Consider the following 24585-nt stretch of genomic DNA (forward strand, 5'->3'; position numbering starts at 1 on the left):
GGCAGGTATACTGACAACCACTAATAACATAAAATGTATGCAAAACAGAAACTACAATTCAGAACATTACAGGGAAAACTTAAAGTAGAAACATACAAGAAGGACGTTAGTTAAGATGATGATGCATAATGAATTGTCCTTGATCATCATACCCCCTATGCCTCTTTTAACACTTCCAGAAGAACTGGAGTGATGCCACCAAAAATGTTATTAAGAGGTGAATTTGACACATTAAATTAAGTTTAATGTGGTGTCTGTACTTGTGTGAAAGGGCAGTCTAAAATCTTGTGATGCTGCTCAGTCACTGTAATGAAAGAAAAACGGTTTCATAATCAAATGCACTCCATGATGATAACTGGAGGAGGGCCAGAGGAGATGGCGGACTCACAACTAGACCTTAGAATTCAAGAAATAATGTAGGAGGTGATGCTGACAGGTGTTGAATCAGACGCTCCACTTGACAATGGTGCCTCTCCATGAGCACCACTTTGTGAAGCAGTGGACACACAGTACTGTATGTAAACCATTCATAAGCTGGATTCATCCAACTGTTTTACAGTCTGGAGATTTATGTTATGTTTTTCTGTAGTTCATATTTTTATTCTTACCTGTATAGTAATATACCTTTGAAGCATTTTTTATTAGTGTCGACGAACTTCAGTCAAGTTACCTTGCAATGGTGATTGACTGGACTGTGATAACCAGCCTACATCAGGGTGAATGCACCCTTGACCAGAAATGCTTTTGAAAATAAAAACTGCTGGAAATGAAAAGAGGTTGGTTTTTTTTTTTGTTTTGTTTTGTTTTGTTTTTTTTTGGATAATCGCTTTCTGTGCCTTTTACATCATGTTGTTGTTATTCAGTGACAGTAAACACTACCCTGAGCAAATTTAATTGGAAAAAATACCTCTGGGGTAAAGTGTATTTTTTATAATATTTATTTTAAATGCTGTTGAATAACCGACAGGCTGCTGTGAATTTTAAAAAGCCTCTATCTTCAATATAAACTGTGCGTATATGGTCTATTACTGCATAGTTCCATGCACAAAGGAAGCCTAATGTAGTCTTTGAGCTGGATGAAAATCCACCGTTGCTAAGCTTGAATAACAATTTCCACAAATGTATACATGCTACAGAGCTATTGCAGTGCTTGACTGAGAGGTAAGCACACCTCGGTTAAAACTCACTGATGGACAGGGGAAGCTCAGAGTCTGCTCACTGCTGTTTGTCAAAGCCTGCTTTTCCCGTAATTATCTGAAAGCACACATGTAAACACAAAAGAGTTGCAATTTTCAGCCTCAGCAAAGGGAGGCTTCGTTGAACTCTTACTGTACAAATAGTGTGCAAGCCTTTGATGCATCCGTGTGGATTTGTGGTTGGATTTTCACTATTTGTCGTGGCCAACTATAGCACGTCGCCTACTAGGAGCAGCAGAGATCATTGTATTACAGACAGATTCTTGATTTAGCAATTAATATTTGCTTCACATTTGTGCATATTGATTTGTATTATGTGTCTACATGAATCCTGAAGCTTAAGACTTAAGTATTTTGTTTTCCCCCAGCCAATCAATATTGGATTTAACTCTGACCACCTCGCTCACACTTCTTCAGACAAGTGTCCTTGTTATGACAGTCAGTGAGGAAAAGCACTTTGGAGAGTAGAGAGAGGCATCAAACATGCGACTAAATGATACATTACGCAGACTACTGGGAACATGCTAGATAAATATCAGTGTCATGCTGGGTAAATGTTGCACATGTTGGCTAGAATTTTTATGCTGTGAAGTTGCATGTCCTTGGCTGGTTTGAATGCAAGAAATGCTCTGAAATGTCCCTACATATTTTAAAAATCCTAAAATCAGGCTGTTCCAAAGCTGTTCTTGAAGTGACAGAATAGCTCAGTTGTCTGTCAAGAAGCCAAAGAATGCAAAGACAACCCAGCCAAATATCACAATGACTGAGCCAAGGACTACATTTACGAAATATTCACTTTTTTGTCCTTATTCTTAAAAAGCACAACATTTTTCATGTCTAATGAAAATGAACATTTTAATAATATTCATGTTTACATGCAGTCAAACGTACTCCTGTTGACACATTATTGAATGAGCCATTTTTTACTGCAATAACCCTGTGTAACGTGAAATTATTGGCAATAAGTCATGCAATAATCTTATCAATATTTATCCAGTCGTAAATGCAAATAGACTTGAGTTCATAGACATGCATACTGTTAATTTTGTGTCTATTCATAGTCTATGTCCATTTGTATTTTTATTCTACTTGTAGTTCTATACTATTGTACTCTTTATAAAAATTTTATATTCTATGTTCTTGTTAGTTTTTGTAATTTTCTATTTGCTCTAGTCTTATTTTCTGAAGTTTTTTTTTTTTTTTAATTAATATCATTGCACTGACTGGAGTAGCATGCTCTATTCTATTCTATTCTATTCTATTCTATTCTATTCTATTCTATTCTATTCTATTCTATTCTATTCTATTCTACTCTATTCTATTCTATTCTATTCTATTCTATTCTATTTTCATTCCTTTTTGAAAAGCAGCTGTGATTTACCCTTCAGCCAGAATCGTAGGCTTTTCTTCCACGCATGCACCTCAATCAATGTCTTTCAAACTGTATCTGGTTTGTGTAAAATGCAGAAAGTGGACCGTAAACAAGCATGCAGCGGTGTGTCACAAACGGCTGTAAAAACCTCAGCTGAGATGCACTCTGAATGTGATGTATTACAGCCACGGAGACTTCTCAGTTCAAGGATGCTTTGTGTTATTGAATCATGAGGCGAGTGAGTCTTCACATGTCTACACATACTGCACTACACAGGGATGTGTGTGTTGTTTTTGTAATGTCTATGTACTGAGGTGGGTCACAGTTTCTGATGTTGTAAACATGCAGCTGTTTACATCTTGCAGTGAAATTATTTAAAAAAGCCATGTTTAGTAATGTAGAAAACAGAGAATGAAATGAAATTGATTGAGATACAGTACTGTGCAAAAGTCCTAGTCCAACATTAGGTTTAGTAAAGTTCTACTGACCACACAAATGCATTTGTCAGCCTCTGTGTTTAGATCCAATCTGGATATATGTGAAGTATGTACAGCAGTAAAAATGAAAGTTTTAGGGGAAAAACAGCTTCTATAAACCAAGAGATAGAATTTAATGTGACCAGTTAAAATGTGTTTAATCCTTTTGTTCAGACAGTTTAAGATTTATTGCATTAATTTTCTGGCGTTTTTATGCAAGGTTTCATTCGACACATGTCAGATGTTTCTAATAATTTGTGCTTCTTGTCATGGGGTCAGAGGTCACACTACGTAGGCACTTTAACACTTAGAACCCATTTAATTCTGTTTTGTGTGTGTGTGTGTGTGTGTGTGTGTGTCTTTTAAGGCTGTGCATATATTTTCTTTAGTTTCTTGTATTTGAAGAAAAGAGAATGATAATTAAATATGCGTGCTCATTTCAACCCGTCAAAAACAACAAAACTAAAGGTGGCCAAAGACTTTTGCACAGTACTGCACATCTGAATCATTGAGGAGAATTGTCACTGAACCTTTGTATGTCCAAAGAACACTTCTAAAACCTGAATATTAGAATTCCTCACATGCTCTAGTCAAAAAATCCACACTTAAGGCCTTAATTGGGATATCCAAACGGAATATTTATTTTACACAACTTGTGTCAAATTCAGAATTTAAGATTAAGATTTGGGCATCAACTGATATGTTTTTTACTAGCCTAAAACTTATTCTAGTCATCAAAGTGACTGACGACCATAAACATGGAAGCTTTATCGTCTCCAAAACAAAACTTGAGGGATAATTTAAAAAAAAAAATGATATTAATAAAGAAAAATGCATGTTAGATAGTGCTGTGGGTGGGGCATTATTTGATACTAATGAGTTAATTTTTATTAGAAAAAATACCAGTGATTAAAAATTAACTTGAGTATTGAATCTAATAATTTGCATGGATCAGAAGTACTACATCTAGACTTTAGTGAACGTCTTGTTGGTTTTTACCCGCTTTATCTTTTTTTTTTTTATTCATATTTGCGTTTCTTCTATTTACCAGCAACCAAACACAATTTATGACTGCGTGCGGTGTTTGTAGTCAGTGCTAATTTTTGAAACATTGATTTGCTTGTGTTAAGTCGATAACAGATAACAATACATATGACTGTAATGTATGTCTGTGTGTGGGTTTTACACTGAAATCAAACCAGATGGCTATGTGTGCATACATGAGAGGAATCCAAAAATGTAAAACCTGCTTTCTTGGCTTTTTCTTCTGCCTGGCAATGTAAGATTTTGCCGTTGCTACCGAAGCTGATCCGGTGCCAAGTCCAGCAGCAGGACCCTCTGCTGCATGCTTCTTCCTTTGCCCATGGTAGCGGCGGTGGTTGTGCGACTGTGACTCATGCTGAATGGTAGCCAGTTCCAAAAGGCAGATTAAAGCCGGAAAACACCCACCCTGCCCACTCCTTAATCCTGCCACTCCCTGCTATCCTCCTCCTTCTTAACCAATCTCACCAGGCGCGTCACAGTGCCGGAGAAACGTGCCGTCAGGAACGAAGACTCTCTTGAAGCTCCTTACAAGTCACATGAGGTCATTCTGTGTCCGAGTCTTGGATTCAGAAACGGACCATAATCCCATGTTGACAGGATTATATGTGCAGACTTACTACAGGATCTGTCTTTGTTCTTTTTGTCAGGTTTGTGTGGCTGACTTTGGGTTTACCTTTACTTTCACTGAGGGCTTCACAGGAATTAGCATTACAAAGGCTTGTGTGCACGTACTTCAATCCGAGAGGGACAACCATGGCTGGAATTCCAGACTTCCCTCTATTTTTTTTTTTCATCATTTTTAGCCTCGCTGGCTGTTCCAAACACAAGTCCTCTCACCAAGCGTCAACCTTGTTCATTCCACAGCCCACCAGAGAAGGTAGAGAAAAAAAGAAGGGGAGTAGGGGCAGTAAGTACATACTTGCAAAGGCCGACTGTAAACAAACATGGTTGTTCATGTTGTCTGCTGTTACCTCACAGAAGGTTTCTGTTCACATTTAGGGAGGCGTTTCTAAACTTCCCCTGAGCCAGGGCCCCTAACCCCAACATCACCCACTCATGAGCCTATGAGTCAAAGTGATGATGAATCACACTCAGACCGGACTCTCATTTATCAGTGACACATCTGGGCTAAGATTTTAAGTAGGGACTGGGGAGTACCAGGCCCACAGCTGTGGAAGCAGAATGAATAAAATCAAGGGAAAGAAGCCATTATGATGGAGGTTTGGGGTGAGGGGGGCCACATAAATAAAACATACTTGTATGACAGAACGATGAGTCGCATGTGATTTTGAGTGCTTGGATGGTAATAACAACTGTACACACATGGCCAACTTAAATTAAAGCAAACGCTGTATTGGCACAGCAGCAAAACCATTTGTTTCCTGGAGTGTGATGCAAAGGACAAGCCTCGGCAAACCCAAAAATAGCACCGACATGAGTGTGGCACATTAGGCTGTACAGATCCAAGTGTTTCTGAATCAAAGTGACTCACGACTAAGACATTTCACTGTCTTTTTATAAGAGGGCGTGTACATGCACAGCTTAAGTTTTTTAGAACAAGTATGAGAACGGTGTATCTCAGTAGTTCTGTTGTAAGTCATGGAGGCCTGTATCCACAAAACATCACTCATAGTTGACTCTCACCTTTTGATCCTTAATCAAACAGAAAAACACTCACTTTCAGCATTCTCACTTCCGTCATTTAAAAGATCAGCTCTTTTTCTAAATAAAACCTTTTTTTAATCACCGTATGGATGGAAATCTTTGCTGATTTGATTAAATGTAACCATGGAAACATGTTTATGACATTATTTTGAAGGCAGAGTCTCAGTTTTGCTTCAACTTTGGCAGCTTGCCTCGGATCATTAATTGTTTTCTTTGCTAGCGGCATTGCTTCAGTTGCCAAATATGCACATTAGGTCAAGATACCATCATACACCTGAAGTGTGTGTGTGTGCTTGCATGTGTGTGTTTGAAGTTGTTTGCATAAGAAAAGCACCATGGAAACATTCAAACACGTGTCAGTACCACTATTTACATTGCAGAGTGTATTTTTTTTTAATATTACTATGGGTGTGGATTATTCATTTTGGTAGACGTTATTCCCAATAGTTCTTTATTGTCTGTCAGAAAATAGCAGTAGATGATTAATGCAAGTTCAAAAGTGGACAGAATGTAAAGATGAAAATATAGAGATAGTTTAGGTACAGCTGTAAACAGCAGTGTTAAACAGTTTAATCCACAAAACATATATTTTTTTTATGTTCAGGCTGATGATTCAGAAGGAATAAAATTAAGACTTAAGTTTTTTGTAGCTATTTTCTGGGTCCGTGGAGTGTTTATTGTGAGAGTTTATTGTGTGTGTGTTGTTTTAAGGTTAAAAAAAAAAAGAATTATTGATGTCAGATGTGATTATTAATGGTGTTTACCCACCACAAAGGCTTAAGGGAAGACATCGTTTATTCTCATTTGTGATTTCACTTTGTGTTTTTGGTCACCATATTTCTAGATGTGACACACAGGGCAGTTGCAAAGTATTGACTCATAAAGCCACAAAATTTATCTTGAGTCACTGTTCATTTTTAACTTTGATGTAACATCATCATTTCCCTTTTTCAGGGTTGGTGTAGAGGCATGGAAAGAAATTATTTAATAAAAAATGCACTGGATATAAATTATGAATAGTTTACAAATCACTTGAAATGCACTAGTGCAGGGGTGTCAAACATGTGGCCCATCGGCCAAAACCTGCCTGCCAAAGGATCTATTCCGGCCCATGAATTTGTGAAATGCAAAAATTACACAGTGATATTAACAGTCAAGATCATTTTAGTTCAGGTTCCACATACAGACCAGTATCATCTCACATGGGTCAGACCTGTAAAATAAAAACATAGTAAATTATAAATGATGAAAACTCAAAATTTTTTCTTTGTTTTAGTGGAAAAAAGTACAATTAGGCTACATGAAAAGGTTTACATTTACAAACTATCCTTTCATAAAAAATGTGAATGTCCTGAACAAATGTGATCAACCTAAAATGTCTTAAGAGAAATAAGTGTAATTTTACCAATATTTTGCCTGTTACTAAACGTTTTGTGTATTTGTAGATCCACTGTGATCTGTAAGTTGTAATGCACATGTGTAAATGATAAACTGAGGCATAACATGTTAAACATGTTAAAATTGCACTTACTTTTCTTAAGAAATTTCAGGTTGTTCATGTTATTCACATTTTTAAAGGATCGTTTATAGACAAACATTTACCTCAATGTAATTTAATATTTTTTCACACAGCAGTTGTGTTGACTGTTGTAGTGTTATGGGTTATTATGTTATTATTGTACTGGTCCGGCCCACTTGAGATCATACTGAGCTGAATGTGGCCCATGAACTAAAATGAGTTTGACACCCCTGCACTAGAGTATGACTTTGTAAATACACAATACACTGAAATAATGTATCATTCATGACATATCTCTGTTGGACATGACATGAGCTACTTGCTGCTTAGATTCAACACATTTCCTTCCTGATTGACCTGAAACAGCCTCATGCTTGAGTTTGTTTGATTGTTTTTTTCTTCTTAAACTAACATTTTTTTCCATTCTTGTCATGATCTCAGGAGCCGTTGGGGCCCAGTCCCTGTTCTCCATGCCACGGCGGCCTGGCTATGGCACCATGGGGAAGCCCATCAAGCTGCTGGCCAACTGCTTCCAGGTGGAGATCCCCAAGATGGATGTCTACCTCTACGAAGTGGACATCAAGCCTGACAAATGCCCCCGGCGAGTCAACAGGTGGGTTGGACCTTCTGACTGCTATTTTGGAAAATATCCAATGATGGGATGTAACTAAAGTACTTTTTACTTAAGTATTGTACAAGTTTCCTATCCAGTGAAAACCATATACAGGGTCTCCACAAAGTCTCTTTACAATTTAAAAAATGTATTAACATACAAATAAATGCATCAGTAATATGAATCCATAAACAAGCTTTAGTAAAACAATGACAGGGACCTTTTTGCTGAACAAATTACTTCTTCAACTTTTAGTATATTTGAAGCAAGGCAAATTTATTTGTATAGCACCATTCACACACAAGGCAATTCAAAGTGCTTTACAAAGGCATCAAAACACATAAAATTACATAGGACAATAGCAGAATAAAACATTAAACAAAAGGAAAGTGCAGAAAGATGCTCCACTCTGGTGGAAACCACTACCCTGGGGTTACCTGCCTCGTCGTGAACGCATTTCGCAACTTGCACCCCTGGGGACTCAAAGAATCCCAGAAGCTCAATCAGTTGTTAACAGCTTCTCTGCGAACAGCAGGTTAACCCTGCTGTTCTGGGTCTGAAAAACCTTGAAACCTAGCTCTGGTTGTTCCCCCTGCACAAATTGTGAAACCCTGGCAGCGGCCCGAGCTGCTCGGTAGCACAATAAAACCTGGTATACCACATATTTTTTAAACCTGAGTGGTGGAAAGAAAGAAATTAATACAAGATAAAGACACAGTTAAATCAAAAGCTAAAAACAGTCTTGATTAGAATTAAGAATTTAATGTTAAATCAATCAGAACAGTTAAAATGTGAGTTGCTGTGCAGGTATTAGAACTGAAAAACAAAAAAACTCTAATCCAGGGCCCTGCGGGGTCTTAAAAAATCTTAAAAGTTTTGAATTTACAAATCTGCGTGTAATACCTTAAAACCGTCTTTAAAAGGTATTAAATTGGATATGGTAGGTCAAAGTTGTGTTGCCATATACTTGTCTGTTAAATGTCTAAGCTGCAAAGAAAGTAGTCTACTCAGTTCCACCCATTCCAACCCCACAATTTATATTGAAATTAGGAGCCAATTATCGCTGACTTTTCAGAAATGATCACAGAAAATTTAGCCCAGCACACATGCTGCCATTAGTCACCGGAGAAAGCAGACTTTGGGAACGTAAAGAGACAGTTTGCAAGCAAAAAGTAACCATTGGGAAGTACAAATGTAATAATGCATTGTTGGAAAAAAGATCATTCTTGACCTGGTTGACCATAGTGGAGGGGAACAGCTGTGAAATGGGCATTAAATTCTGTTCTAAGTAGTCTTAAGGGAGTGATATTTTGCTTCTTTAAATGGATTTCTGCATTTTAAACCATTTCCCTGTGGTCTACATAAACTGTAAATGCTCTGCTTGGGTCTGAATTCTTCATTAATTCAACTCCACAGGTCCATCTTCAACCCTATTTCTGAGTAATGACACCAGAAAGGTCGTTTTAAGCGCTGGCCCTTTAAATGCAAACAAGCCACTTCACGCCCCGCCCCCTCCAGGTTGTTGACTGTGCTGCTCTGTCCTATTCAGCCACTTGTGTTTGTAAATACAACCAACAACTGAACATTTTAGGTAATCGGCTCAAGTTTGGACATATTTTCAGTTTTTACTACAACCACTGCTGCTGATAAACAATCATGTCGTACTCGGCGAAATGTTCATCGGAAGTCTTGACCTTATATGTGCAAATGTTGTGACTTAACTAGTTATACACATAACAAATTAAGCAGGAATTAAAACAGGTTGCAGGAATCCTCTGGATTTTTGCCGGAATGAATATAAAGATAGCTTTGCAGCACCTGGAGGGTTCAAATTCAAACTTTATGATCTATTAGGGTCCATATACACAAATAAATGTACCAAAGACTCATAAAAGTGGGTTTAGCAAAATATAACCCCTTTAAAAAGGTCTTAAAAAGTCTTAAATTTAACTTGTAGGAACCCTGTAATCAAAGACAGCTGTAAACAAATGAGTCTTAACCTTGATTTAAAAGAACTGAGAGTTTCAGCAGACCTGCAGTTTTCTGGTAGTTTGTTCCAGATGTGTGTAAGTTCTGAGTACATTTGGCTGATGAAACTTGTATACTTTTACTTAAGTATGGTTTCGAATGCAGACCTTTGACTTGGATATTTGGTCAGTGCAGAAATAGTGCTTTGACGTAAGTGCAAGATCTAAAGATGTGAAAATATCTGTTCTTTTCTTGTATATTTGCATTTTCAGTTACTCATTTAGGCAATGACTTTTAGTTCTCTTACTTTTTACAGCATTTGTCTTGAACATGTCAGCATTTACTACATTAATACTTCAATACTGTTTTGTGTAGGGAGGTGGTGGACTCCATGGTGCAGCACTTCAAGGTGACAATCTTTGGGGATCGCAGGCCGGTCTACGATGGAAAGAAGAGCCTGTACACAGCCAACCCACTGCCTGTAGCACCAACAGGGGTAAGCTAGCCGAAGACACAGACAGTTTCTCCTCTGTCTCTGGTAAAAGTGAGTTTGTGGCAGCTACACAACTCTGGAAAAAATGAAGCAACTGCTAGTGTTATTACTTCAAGGAATGAGTTTAAATAACATCGGACTCAAACTTATTGTTATTCAATCATTAGACATGATCAGAACGAAATGCAGTTACCCAGGTCTCGGTGTATACAGCATGAAATAGGATAAAACAATAAATAAAATGGATAATAGTTAAAGGTGCTGAACAGACTTTAGCGTGATCTTGAAAAAGTCTCATTTTTAGATATATGCCTGATCGTAGTCTGCAATTTAAAATGAGATTATCAACACCAAATAGGTTATTTCCAAATGCTATTTCTGGCATCCCTGGCCGGGTCGGACAAGACTGGACTGCTTGGCAGACTTATGTCACTATGACAACAACACACCGACTGGCAGAGTTAAGTAGTGAAAAGCAAGCTTTTCCTAAAGAAAGGGATTTATTGGATTTATTTTGTTGTAATGGTGGACACTGGAACTGGAGCTAGACTGACAGAAAGAAAAAGAAAACTAAACGGGACAGTGTTCGAGCACGGACTAAAACACCGGTAAACCTCTGCATTGAACAGATTGAGAGAACTAAGGGAGTTAAAAGGAATGAAAACAGAGCTGGAGTTGTCCTTCTTCCTTACACAGGTATAGAATGCTTCTGTTTTTTATACATATGCATTGGAAGTGTATTTGACTGTAGTGGCTGTTGGTAGAGCTCAGTCAAACACTTAGTAAACACTTCTGTGTTAGCCACAGGGCTAGCTCTGTGATGTGGGTAATCTGTTTTATTTGGATCATTGTTTCAGTCCCAAACTAAAGGCTTTGTAAGGTGAGACTGAAATGGTTCTGTATGGAGTTTAATGTTCATGCCAGGGCCTGGGTACTAAACTGTCCTTCAGGAACAAGACAATTCTAAAAGTAGAATACTGTGAATGCAGAAGGCTGAAGCAGCTTGCACTGAACTGCTAATGCAGAATGATGACGATGCTGAATGACTGAAGTCATTTATGAAAATGACTGAATACTTTGTGGAAAAGCTAGTGCAAATATATATTATTGGGACACGTCTTAAACACTGGTCTGTGTGTAACACTCCGGAGCTCTGGAAGAAAAGAGACACAGAAGCATCAGTCGGACTTCCAGTTTAGTTTCACTTTCGTTTTCATGCTAGTTACTAAACTATGCTACAAACAGACTTAATGAAGTTTGCTTGTCTCGTTTCAAACGTCACTTTGCACCTGCAAGTTACTGTCTGGAAAGAAGAAATGCAGAGTTGTAAAGAGGATCCGCTCCTCATTCATTAGCTTCAAACGCAGGCTTTGGCCATAGTTATGCCCTTACAACAGTAGGCACTAGTGCTCATGGGAAGCATAGTCTTTGTCCCTTAAAAACTTCACAGATTCCGGCCGATGGTGTCGCAGTAATCCACTTTAAATGAATTCTCTGTTCAGGACCTTTAAATAAAATAGAATAAAAGCTACCATTAAATCTGCTAAAATATAATAAAACAAACCTCTGAATATGTCTAGTATTTCACAATATACAGCATCAGTGACATTTTTGTGTATTTGAGATTCTACTGACAAATGTCTTCCAAATTTAAAATATTGTTTTTCATTTAGATTTTATTTGCAGAAATTGGAACTTGTACAAAAATGTCTTCAGGCCTTGTCTAATGCCAAAAAACAAGCCAAACAATACTAATGTTTGAACTTGGGAATTCTTCAGAAATCAATATTTGTAAAAATAACCCTGATTTTCAGTCCCAGCTCTCATGCTCTCCGGTCATTCATATCCCTGTTGGCTGTTTTATTCCACTCCTGGCCCAAAAACTCAAGCAGCTCAGCTCTGTTTGATGGCTTGTGACTATTCATCTTCTTGATCACATTCCAGAGCTTTTTAATGGGGTTCAGGTCTGTACATCTAGAGCAGTCTCTTATTTATTTATATTTTTTCCCCTAGAGCCATATATGCATACAAACCATAGCACTAACATCTAACTCAATCAACCATACATGTTTACAAACACAAATTCACCAAATCTTTAGAGCGATGGCTAGAATCTGCTGTTACTTCCCTGTCTAACCGTCTGTCTTCTCCCTCAGGTGGACCTAGACGTTACTTTACCAGGTGAGGGAGGCAAAGACCGCCCCTTTAAGGTTTCCATCAAGTTTGTGTCTTTAGTCAGCTGGCACATGCTCCATGAGGTGCTGACTGGTCGCAGCATGCCCGAGCCCCTGGAACTGGACAAACCCATCAGCACCAACCCTGTCCATGCTGTGGATGTAGTACTGCGACACCTGCCCTCCATGAAGTAAGAGGCTCATGTTTTTATTCAGCCAACTTCAGTTTACAACAACTTCAATGTAAGACTTTTTTTTTTTAAGACCTTTCTAAGATTCAAAGATTTTTTCATTTTATTACTTTTATTTATAAAAAAACGAGGTAAAAAAATAGAACAGGAATAAATAAGAGGTATAAAGAATAAACTATAATGAAATATCAAGTCTATATATCAATGTATTTACAATACAATGTAAGACCATCATTGCTGCAGTCTAAGACCAAATTTCAGTCTTTTCATTTACATTCTTGGAAAAGAAGTCCCAGAATTACTTGCCAAGTGAATTAATTCATTTGGTGATGGCAAGCTAAGGCAGCTTTTATGTTTTTTGGAGGTCTCAGCAGATACTGAGCGCTGTGTTCTTAGGCCGGATGCCACTCTACATGCATTGACTGACATTTACAAAAACAATATTAACTGTGTATTTTGTGGAACATGCTACTTTTTGAAGAGGCGATGCTATGTTGCCTCACAAACTACAATACAACATATTAGCTGGGTATGCTCTGGTCATTGGTTCCATGTTACCTTTTTGTTGATTTCAGAAAAGTGTGATCAATAAAAATTTTCATCACAAAATCCATGTATAACCAAGACTGAAGTTAACAACATAATTTAATTTTTTTCAAGATGTGAGTATTTTCTTGAAGGCATTTTAATGACTAAAGCTCAAAATATCACTGTCTTTAGACTGTTTAGGGACCTGTGCAATCCCGATAAAAAGTTAATTAATTCCTTTCTTAAGATTTTTAACAGATAATGCTTGACATGACATTGGGCCCAGTCCTAAAGAAACCAGTTTATCCTCATTGTTGATTCTTACACCTCTGTCTTCATTCACTGAAGATAAGGTCAATAGATAACAACACCAAACACATTGTAAAAATGATGCTGCTAATATTAAAGCAAATGCTTTTTATTTGTTTTGTCACAGCAAGACCAATATCAGCGCTGTGAGCACAGCGGAAATGAAAGGCAGCTTCTATGGAACCCAGCACAGTGCCACACTTGACCTCGCCCTGTCTTTACTCAATATCACTTCTCTTAGCCCCAGCAGGAGCACGGACCAACATAATATCAGCAGCACTTTAATGAAAAAAGTGGTTCTGTTGACATCTTTCATTTGGCTCTGTACGTGAGAGGCTGCGGCCTGATATCATATTGGTGTTGTGACACTGTCGTTTTTGGTACAGGATTCACCAAGAAATCCAGTGTCAAATTGCTAATGTACCTGTCAGCTAGAAAAATAAGAGGAAGATGGATCCAAGTGTTTGACTTCAGGCAATATTAAGGTTAAATGTGACAATGTAACATCATATTTTTTATTTAACCTTTATTTAACCAGGTTGGTCCAATTGAAATGGTGGATCTCTTTTTGCAAGGGAGACCTGGCCAAGACAGCAGCTATACAATCACATAATTATAGTTTTACAGTAATAAGAGCATTTGAAAACACAGAAAAAACCTTTTCAGAACAACAGCCTTGATTCCAGAGTTTAACGCTCTCTTTAAAATCAGTCAAAGGAATCAGTGTTTGTGGATGGAGCTCAGACTGAAGCTGGTTCCAGGCATCAGGAGCTGAAAACCTATAAGATTTCTTCCCTAATTCAGTCCTTATCTTTGGAAAACACTCAGTAACCTCCAATAACCTACAACTGAAGATGTCAACTACTCTACTACAACTACTTTTTTTTTTTTTTATATATAAATTTTAATTATTTTAGAACTGCCCTAGGTTTCATTTCTTTGCTCTCCTTTGCACTTTTCTGATAAATCCTGTTTTTCTCCAATCAGGTACACTCCTGTGGGTCGTTCCTTCTTCTCTGCTCCAGAGGGCTATGACCATCCGCTAGGTGGGGGCAGGGAGGTTTGGTTCGGCTTCCACCAATCTGTGCGCCCCGCCATGTGGAAGATGATGCTTAATATTGATGGTAAGAGCCAAATTATACAGTCTTCACTTTCAAAAAGACTGTAACAACTCTTCAAATCTGTCTCATAGCTACGACATTGTGAAAGTCACTCCTCCTTTCGCTGCTCATCAAATTCAAACAAAACCTTTTATGTTTTTTTAAAAGGCAGATGAAATGGATGCATTTTGCTGCACACAGAATTATTTTCACTGTTTCCTTTTCACTGGTGGGGGAAATTAAATTTTAATAATTAATAGGTGAGATTAAAATGACATAAAAACTCCATGACACAAGTTATTTTTAAATCAGTTTAAGCGATATTATGTTCAAGGAAATGGAATGGTTGTGGTTAAGGCAGATCCAACCTGGCAGCGTCACACCCATGAGATTGGAGAGAACTAAAGTCTGGAAAATACACAAACGGGTTATTCATCATTTGGGGCTGAGAGCTGTGGTGCAGGGACAGAGGTTATGTTTTTTTTATGAAGCAGAGCACCTTCAAAACTCTTGATGGGTTTTCTTTGCTACAAGTACATATGGTAACACATTTCGAGCAAATAAAGTTGGAGAACAGTAGAAACTGATTAAATCTATTTCCATTAACGTTTTGAATTATCACATCTGAAAATTGTGATCAGAATTGCTAAAAAAAAGTCTGTTTTTTGTGATTACTTGAGCTAGTTTTTGTGTGTCTTGAAAAAGCAATAATGCACATGAGAGTAACAGAATTCTCACACAGGATGTTTACCACTGTGTGCAGGAGTAAAGGACATGTGACTAGATGCACTCTCCTATGTGGAGTAGCCTCTTCTCCAGTGTTGGATAGTAACTGATTTGTATAAGCTGCAGGACGAGAGCAAAAAAAAGTCTTGCAATTATATAGCGACATGACATTGTACATAGAATATAACTTGCACATTGAGAGCTGGACTTTAAAAGCATTTACTGTATGTACATAATTAACATCTAGTTGTACTCGGATGTCAAATATTTTCTGAAAAATCCACCAAAATATCTGGGAATTTGAGTTGGGAGGTTAAGAACTGTGAAATGGAAATTGTCCAGTCATCCTGGAATACATTCTGATCTTGTGGTCATGTTACAGGCTACTTATTTGTGTCACCTTGATACAAGTGTATGACTGACCAGCCTTTGTTAGCTTGTGTTTGATGCAGATTTTAGCGTTCTTTACTGCTTCAGTCCCTGGTGATCCATTGTTCTCAAGTGAAAACAGCCGCGTCTAAGCCAGTTCTGCTGAATCTGCTTCCAGTATCTCATCCACTTATTGGCTCCAGCACTGGCCCCTTGTCGGTCAAGCTCTGTTTGATGACCTGCAGTAGCGCTACACTTGCAATCTGTTATTATTTGCGGAAAATATGTGGCAGAATGTGTGATGAATGTGTTTGCCATATGCACACTGCAGGAGGTTGTTGGATACTGTGAGTCTTTTAACAAGAGAGAAAGTGAGTGAGTGTGTCAGAGGAACTTGGAGGTAGGTGGGCTGTCGGCTGGATGGGAACGCACTGGTCGGTTGCTGAGGCGACGGAGAGCAGCCGGTGTCGGTGTGTGGTTGTGGCGTTGTGAGTGAGGCTGGTGGGTGTTGCTGGGGTCAGGAGGGGAGCTACACGGTGCATTTCCTTCAGACAGCTTTTGTTTTCGCTCTAAGTGCTTCAATCCTCTGTCTATTTGACTCACTCCCCCTCCTCTCTCTCTCTCTCATTCTCTTTTGTCTGATTTTCCCGCCCTTTTCCCCCCACAAATCAATTGGCCGCCTAAAGTTTCTCCTCTACTCTCCAACAGCAAACTGTTAGCACATAATTAATTATCCACCACTCTTATATCCTGTGGTGTGGTGGAATTACATGAAGAACGGCATGAGCTGCCACTGTTGAGTTTATTTAATTATGTGTGTGTGAATGGAACAAACAATGCCTCCCACTGCTGTCATCACAGGGCATCACAAGGCAGGAAATAAGTATAATTATGGAGAAATGAGACCACTCAATTTTACATTTAAATGAATGACTCATAAGCACTTCAGCACAAACACAATGTGAAACAAGAAGGGTGAGGTTGACATACAGTAGTGTGATGTCACTTCCTGCCTCCTGGTGGTTAAGGGGCTGTCATGTCTTGTAAACCAGGGGTGTACGTCTGCCCACTGGTTGTGTGTCATTCCTAGGTGTGTGTTTGTTGTGTTTCTGTCAAAGACACTGAAAGAAAAGGAGCTTCTTACATCACAGCAGAACAACCTTTGTTGGGTCCGATCAAGCAGTAACACGTGTTCAATAGTCTCTGTCATGTAAGCAGAGTAACTTATATGCATGTATTATACATATTTGGGTAGGTATTTATAAACACTTTAACATTATGTATAACAAAATTTGAGGAGATAAAGTTTTTAGGTGAAAAATGTCAAATTACTGCTCAGTAACACATGGACTTGAAATGGACATCAGTTTTTTTAAGCTTTAACAATCAAAACGTGGTTCTCATCAGAAATTGATATCAAGTAGGACAAAACCCTTTAGATATTATGTTCAACTTTGCTAAAATAAATTTTGGTGTAAAATATTGAAAAGTCTCTGTTTTATTGAAATGAGAATGTGGTAACACATCTGCCATAGTAACACGTGGATGACTCTTTACTATTGTATGCGTCACCCAAAATGTTAACTTATTTTTTAAAACAACAAGCCTGATATAATCACAGTGCTTTATTTAATGTATTTAATACTAACACGGTGTTATTTACAACTTTTGGTGGTTTATACTGATATAGGAAAAATTACATATGAAGAGTAGATTCTCGGTAACAGTTCAGTCTTTTTAAATGTGGCAGATTGAATAAATTTTGCAATTTTTTAGATATAATTTTTAGTGTCAAATTCAAGCTATACTTTTATATCTGAGGCATGGCTATGGTGTAAAAAGTACAATCGATAAATTCGATAGTAACTTTTTTTTCTACAAGTGGTATTTTGAAAAGGATAACAATTCCGTAGAATAGAAATCTTTAGCTAAAGAATGAGCCCACTTGATAAATGATGTGTTCAAATCTACTTTTTCATTTTGATGTTCACTTTTGCTTGATCGGACCCTGTTGTCACGTCACCTGTCTTATATTAAAGTCACACCAGGGTTTTTCTGGAGTTTCTGGAGGACTGACGTGCTGGGCCAGAGGTGTTGCATATTTACTACATGATGGTTTAGGGGTTCCTCCATCCAGAAAATGGCTGTTATGCAATTTAAAATGATGTATTTTCTCATAATTCTGGCCTAATATTACTGCAGCATTTAGACATTAGCTGATATAAAAGCACGTGTTCACTAATGAAGTAAACACTGTGTCCTGAAGTAATCGTTCACATTTTCTTGTCAGTCGATTCTCCTCAGAATCATTTTCTTTGACGGATTTAATTTTTCACACATTCTGTCTGAGCTCATCAGTGGTGACAGCTTGAGGTGTAACTTTCATGAATCCAAGACAGAATCTGTGATACAAACTCAAGTCATTGTTCCACTGGTTCGTCTTAAAAATGTATCTACTGCCACAATGTTAGTTTTTTTTTTTATCTTTATTTATTTATATATATAAATCACAGCCATACATCCAAACTAAAAATCTACATAAAACACATAATAAAGCTCAGTTCTAAGACCATACATAAATCACTAAAGTAAAAACATACATATAAAACACTATCAATTATTTAAAAGGTACCAAAAGTCCGTAACAGCACCTCAAAGCAGAATCTTATTTCAGTCAGTTAGAAAAACAAGTGCATATTTAGTGTTCTTGATGTTCAAAATTGTAGTTGTTTTAATAACTTGTCTTTGAAAGATAATCCTTTTTCCACGTTTGCCTCCCTAATCCAAAGTGTGGCTCAGAAATGATGGTCTGAACTGAACTGTGAATTTGGAGAACCATTACACCTCCAGTGACAGCTGTAATTTTTTGGCTGTCTCACCGATTTCCTGTGGTCATTTCTGCACTTACGACACTGGAGTCTGTACTCAATTTCACTAAGCATCACAGTACTTCTTCATTGGCAGGAAAACCGGTTTAATAAACTCCTACAGGATAAAATGGACTAAAGTGTCACTTACTGACAGACTGTGAAGAACCCCTATAAGTGGAATTAAATGCAAACAGACTACAAATGACATAAAGCAGCATTCTCTGTAAAATGGCACATTTATTCTTGTAATAGGCCCATTTAAAGTAAACACGTGATGGGGTCAACACCCAATTCCAATTTTTACTAATGATGAACTGATTTCACTGCCTTTTCCAGTCTAACTCCAGAATTCACTCTGGAGGAATATCAGCATAGTCTTTTTGTTTTTATAGCTTGGATGCTGCATGTTTTTTTTTTGTTTTTTTTTAGCTCAGCAGCCGATAGACCACAAGTTATTGTGAAGGTGCTGTGTCTACATCTTCATTAGCAGTTTCTTCAAACATTGTCTGCAATGAAACTACTGCTTGGATTCACTTCTAATTTTATATGAATCCTCCTTGGCGCAATGTCTATAAAGTTTTGTTCACAGTTCTGAGAAAAATTTTGCATTTTTTATGAACTTTTGAAATATTAAGAATTGCCTTTACTTATAATGGTCCATATTTTGATGATTTATAGCATGGAAATGGTTACAGATATTGATATAGTTACGATTGAGCACTGATAGGAAGTCATACATGGACTTTCATTTAATTAGTTGAGTTCTTCTCCAGTGAAAGTACAACCCACTTCTATTGGGAGATTGATCTCCTGCATTCAGACATAGAGGATTGTTTGTAAATGTAAAAATTTTCCTGTAATTTGAGTTTTTTTACACTAAAACAAAGAGAAAAATTTGCAGTTGTCAATATTTATGATTATGTTATGATCTCAAGTGGGTCAGACCAGTAAAATAATATTGGTCTGTATGCGGAACCTGAGCTAAAATTATTTCGACATCCTTGATTGTTAATATCTTCAGTGTAATTTTTGATTTCACAAATTCATCCTGCTGGCTGGATTGGGCCCTTTGGTGGGCCAGTTTTGGCCCATGGGCCATGTGTTTGACCCCTGTCCTATAGATTATGAACTGTAAATATCCTTCCTTTGTTCGGTAGGTGCTGTATTATGAGCTGCTGGCCATCCGTGAGGCCTGTATCAGCCTGGATTATTGATTCTTGATAGAACTTGCCAGTGAGATTCAGGGACATTGGTTCTATTTTTGTTGTCATGAGTCTTAAAACAATTTGGAAAGCCCTGCACACAGAGCATTCGTATTTTTTCAGTGCCACAGTCTTTGAATCAGTCAAGGATTTGAACACCACAAAGGGAACCAGTGTAGTATATCCTTCTGAGACCCAGCGATGCATTTTTGTCCTCGGTGGTAGACAAGAATTTCACAGCTTTACTTAAAAAAAAAAAAGTCCACTGAAATGGACATTACATATATATATATATATATAAATATATATATAAAAAATGAAAATAAAAAGTGTATCTGAAAAAACTGTTCCATGATGCTGTTCCCAATTAAGGCAATTATTTAATGTAAAATGGCAAAAAAGTTTACTTACTGGGTCTCAGGAGGATGAAGGAAGATTATACTAAACATCATAGCACATAGGTGTTCACTGCTCCCGCGCCATTGATTTGCTCTTGCAGTCTGTGGAGTGTCTCCACACACTCGCGATAAGCCTCTACGAACAAAATAGCTGTATAGCACATTCAAGGACACATTCCATCCCCATGTTGCAATTCATCTGGTATTCATGCAATACTTGTGTTACTTGAAGCTGTGTGTGTCAGCTTTTGTGTATGAAAATGTAAAGGTTCTTTGGCAGTTAAAGCCTGTTCCTCACATTTAGTAAAGTCACACAAATGGGCCAGAACAAGGTCCCATAAGCTCAGGTTCTTCGATTTTCCTTTTCTACATGTACGCCACTAAAGTGCAGCTGTAATGTAAAGCCCGCCCATGGTATAACACTACTTCAGTGACTTAGTTATTGTCATTTAGTGGACTGTGTTATATCGTGTTTTTTCAATCCTTTTCTCTGCTTCATCTTGCAGTGTCTGCCACCGCTTTCTACAAGGCCCAGCCAGTCATCCAGTTTATGTGTGAAGTGCTGGACATCCACAACATAGACGAGCAGCCACGCCCTCTCACAGACTCACACCGGGTCAAGTTCACCAAAGAAATCAAAGGTGAGGCAGAATGCATGAACAGAAGTGTGGCTTCATGAGAGACAGGTTGTTAACCCTTTAACCCCTGGCGTGTCTGTGGTGAGTGTTCTGAATGTATGATTTATTTTACATAGTCATAAAAATTCAACCGTTTGCTCAATAGGAAAAAATTCTAAACATGCTGATTGAGTAGACATTGTGCTTTCCATAGACATCTGAGCATGCTCAGTTCACCCCTTGCTGCCTGTGTAATGGGGGGCAAAACACAGAGCAGTGTGTGAGACCGATTTGGTATAAAAATAGACATTTGGGGCTTTTTTTGTTTTACACCATTTTCCTCGTCATTTTTTGTTTTTACTGTTTGCGGTGTTGTCATAATTTTGCTTTATGTGTTTTTTGCTCTGTTTTTGCAGAGTTTTGACCGTGTAACTGCTTTTTGGAGTTCAACCGGTGCCAAAATGCAGCTAGACTGATATAAAAAAAAACTACTGGGGCAATATTCAAATAACTGTTGATGTCCCATGTGTTCCAGTTCACAGGTCATGTTCAACATAATGATGTCCTGATTCAATCTAAAGATTGGTATCAGCTGCCGATCTGGCATTTTTTAGAAGATCGGATTTGATTCAGTCATGAGATTGGGCCGTTCTGGGGAGGGGGGGGTAATGCCCTTTTAAACAAGCATCCTGCCCCCTCAAATGAAAGTTTCCAAAGGCAGGGAAAAGGAAAATTAGCTGCACAACAGTGGGAGACTTAGAGGAATTAGTAAAGCGTTTTAAGTTTCACTTTCATTTTATTGTCTGTGCGTACTCATTGTGAGGTACGTACGGCAGTGATGCGTGGGTCAGGGTTTTTTTTTTTTTTCAACCCACAGGTACCGGAATGATTTGACATGCCCTGCAAATAAACTGACATGCTTTTGACCCGCCCCAACCCGACCAGCGGGTAACCTGCTGATCTGCGCATCACTAACGTACAGCACAGAACACACCCCCATATAATCCCTGGATGGACCTGTCCATAGACGTGCTACAGCAGTGGCAAACATACGGCCCACGGGCCAAAACCGGCCTGCCAAAGGTTTTAATTTGTCCCACTGTATGAATTTGGAAAGTGCAAAAATTATACTAAAGTTATTAAGAGTCATACTTGTTTTAGTTTAGGTTCCACATTCAGCCCAATTGTGATCTCAAGTAAAATAATAGCAATAATAACCTTTAAATAATGACTCCAAATTAATATCAAAATTTCATAATAAAAAGTTGGTATCGGATCGGTATTGGCAAAACTAATCATAAAAAAAAAAAAAAAAATCGGATCAAGACATCACTAGTTCAACATCCAAAATCTCTTATTGATGTACATTCTGAGTGCCTTATTTAGTAAAAACCTGTCAAACTTCAATTCTTCTGTCTTTTTCTGTTATTCCACCCTGTTTTGACACTTAAAACGCACGGTAAAGCAAAACCACTGGAGAAAAGGAACACAAGCACATACTCAGAGCAACTTTGATGACACTGAAATGCGCAAATTCACAGCAGCATATTTCAGTGAAATAATGTCTCAGGTGTTAAAGGGTTGAATCAGAATAAAGGTACACTGTGAACAATGTGATACAGAAAGAGGGAGAATTTGAGTAGGAACAGGACAGTATGTCACTGACTATTTACACAGAATCTCACTGTAATGCTACTCCAACACATGACTATTATTATTCACCAGGTTTGAAGGTAGAGGTGACGCACTGTGGAACCATGCGGAGGAAGTACCGTGTCTGCAACGTGACCCGTCGGCCTGCCAGCCATCAAACGTGAGTCAGTCCAAGGGAAGGCGGGGGAACAGGAGACGTAGGGCGGAGTATGTGGATTGTGGACGAGGGTGGAAAGCCAGCCACAGAGGATGCGTTCACCAATTTGCTACCAAACAAACCAGATAATGGCTGACTCATCTGACAGCCTTATGGTCAACATTAGTCATCCTTTAGTGAAGTAACCAGTCCATGCAGCTGCCAATTTGCTGGTATTTGTCATCTAGAGTAGAATACCTACAATATTTAAATCTTGTAAAAAAGTGTTTTGTCACCATTTTGTGATCAAACGGATGACTCAATGATACTTTGATTTTACGAACATACGCTGTGGATATGATTTTATATTAAAACTTCATTTTAGCTATCTTTTATTATTGCAAATTCTATATTTATAACACGGTTTTAAAGAAGATAAATCCCCACTGGCTGAGAAATATGGCTGTGCCAGTAGTTAAAGATTTCACATTATTTTTCTTCTGATTGTTTTTGCCTCCAGTCTGAGTTATGTCTCTTCATTGCATTAAACATTAAAAGTACATTAAAGTTTATGAAAAAAAAAAAAAGAAGAAGAAAAAGCTACAGTTCAGAGGGGGATTGCTATGAAATTGTTGTATATGCAGAACGAAATAGTCCATGCTTTCCTTAGGACAGGGTTTTCCCATCATAGAAATACTGAACTGCTACGTCAGTGTTTGTGTGGAGCTCCTAGAGCTGAATAACTGTTAAAAGGCATTTAGCCTAACGTAACCCATAATACAACTAAAGTAGCTCTTACTTACTCTTACTCCTGCATAGATCTTTATGCACTGAATTTAATTGTAGTAGCTGGTAAGGATATTTAATGTTGCATGAAGATACCTGGACTGGACTAGGACCTAATCAGGTTTGGTGGCTACAGTTGCAACTGCTAATAAAAAGTTCAAAAAGCATATTTATTTCCCCTACATGTACAAGCTAAAGTTATCCACAAATAGTTTCATTAACCATCATTATTATTTGCTAAAACGAATAGACTTTTGACTCTAATTATAGTATTTTACTTTTACTGTGATAAATATTGTCTATTTATATTTTATGTCTATTTTTTATTTTTAATTATTCCACTTAGCTCTATTCTTATCTTACTTTTGTAAATTTCATATTCTATTTGCTTATCTTACTTTTAGTTTTTGTAATTTTATGTTCACTTGATTCTTATTTTCTGTCGTGCTGGTGTTTTATTATTAATATTGTTGCACTGACTGGAGTAGCACTCCTAATTCCATTGTACACACAATGACAACCTGCTCTGTTCTGTTGTGTTCTATTTTTCGTCATAATTTTTTCACACCACAGAACCCAGACGGCCTCTAAGCCCATTATGATCCTTTTCGGCATTGTATTGTATCATAAGATGAATCATATCCACTTGGTTGTCTAGTTTTTTGACATGAGATGCTGTGTTCTCTGCAGGTTCCCTCTACAACTAGAGAACGGTCAGACTGTAGAGCGCACTGTAGCCCAGTACTTCAGAGAGAAGTACAACCTGCAGCTCAAGTATCCACATTTGCCCTGTCTACAAGTGGGCCAGGAGCAAAAGCACACCTACTTACCCTTGGAGGTGAGCGAAAAACAATGTTCTATTCCTTTTGTCATAAGTTCTTCCAGTATAATAAACAGACGACGAAATGATGAAATCTGAATTGCAGTCTTGAGGTGTCGCTGTGTATCACTGGTCGAAAAACAGGCAGGACAGATGCGGGATGGAATATTAAAGGGACATGTTAAGGGATTGTTCAAGGTTTTTGTTTTCTTTGTTTCCCTGCAGGTGTGTAACATTGTAGCAGGTCAACGGTGCATCAAGAAGCTGACGGATAATCAGACCTCCACTATGATCAAAGCCACAGCTCGCTCTGCACCTGACAGGCAGGAGGAGATCAGCAGGCTGGTGAGTTGTGGACAC

General features: G+C 37.9%; 1 protein-coding gene across 2 annotated transcripts in view; it reads left to right on the forward strand.

Annotated features, from left to right (window-relative positions):
- Positions 1-24585, forward strand: part of ago3a (argonaute RISC catalytic component 3a) — a 62660-nt gene that overhangs the window by 14283 nt on the left and 23792 nt on the right. For both annotated transcript variants that reach the window (XM_030157197.1, XM_030157198.1), the window contains exons 2-9: positions 7714-7885; positions 10229-10349; positions 12503-12711; positions 14536-14672; positions 20720-20854; positions 22556-22643; positions 24096-24243; positions 24451-24570. In XM_030157197.1, the coding sequence (XP_030013057.1) occupies positions 7714-7885; positions 10229-10349; positions 12503-12711; positions 14536-14672; positions 20720-20854; positions 22556-22643; positions 24096-24243; positions 24451-24570 (1130 nt within the window). The remainder of the gene's footprint in view (positions 1-7713; positions 7886-10228; positions 10350-12502; positions 12712-14535; positions 14673-20719; positions 20855-22555; positions 22644-24095; positions 24244-24450; positions 24571-24585) is intronic.

This window comes from Sphaeramia orbicularis, chromosome 16 (genome assembly GCF_902148855.1).
Source record: "Sphaeramia orbicularis chromosome 16, fSphaOr1.1, whole genome shotgun sequence".
Lineage (NCBI taxonomy): Eukaryota > Metazoa > Chordata > Actinopteri > Kurtiformes > Apogonidae > Sphaeramia > Sphaeramia orbicularis.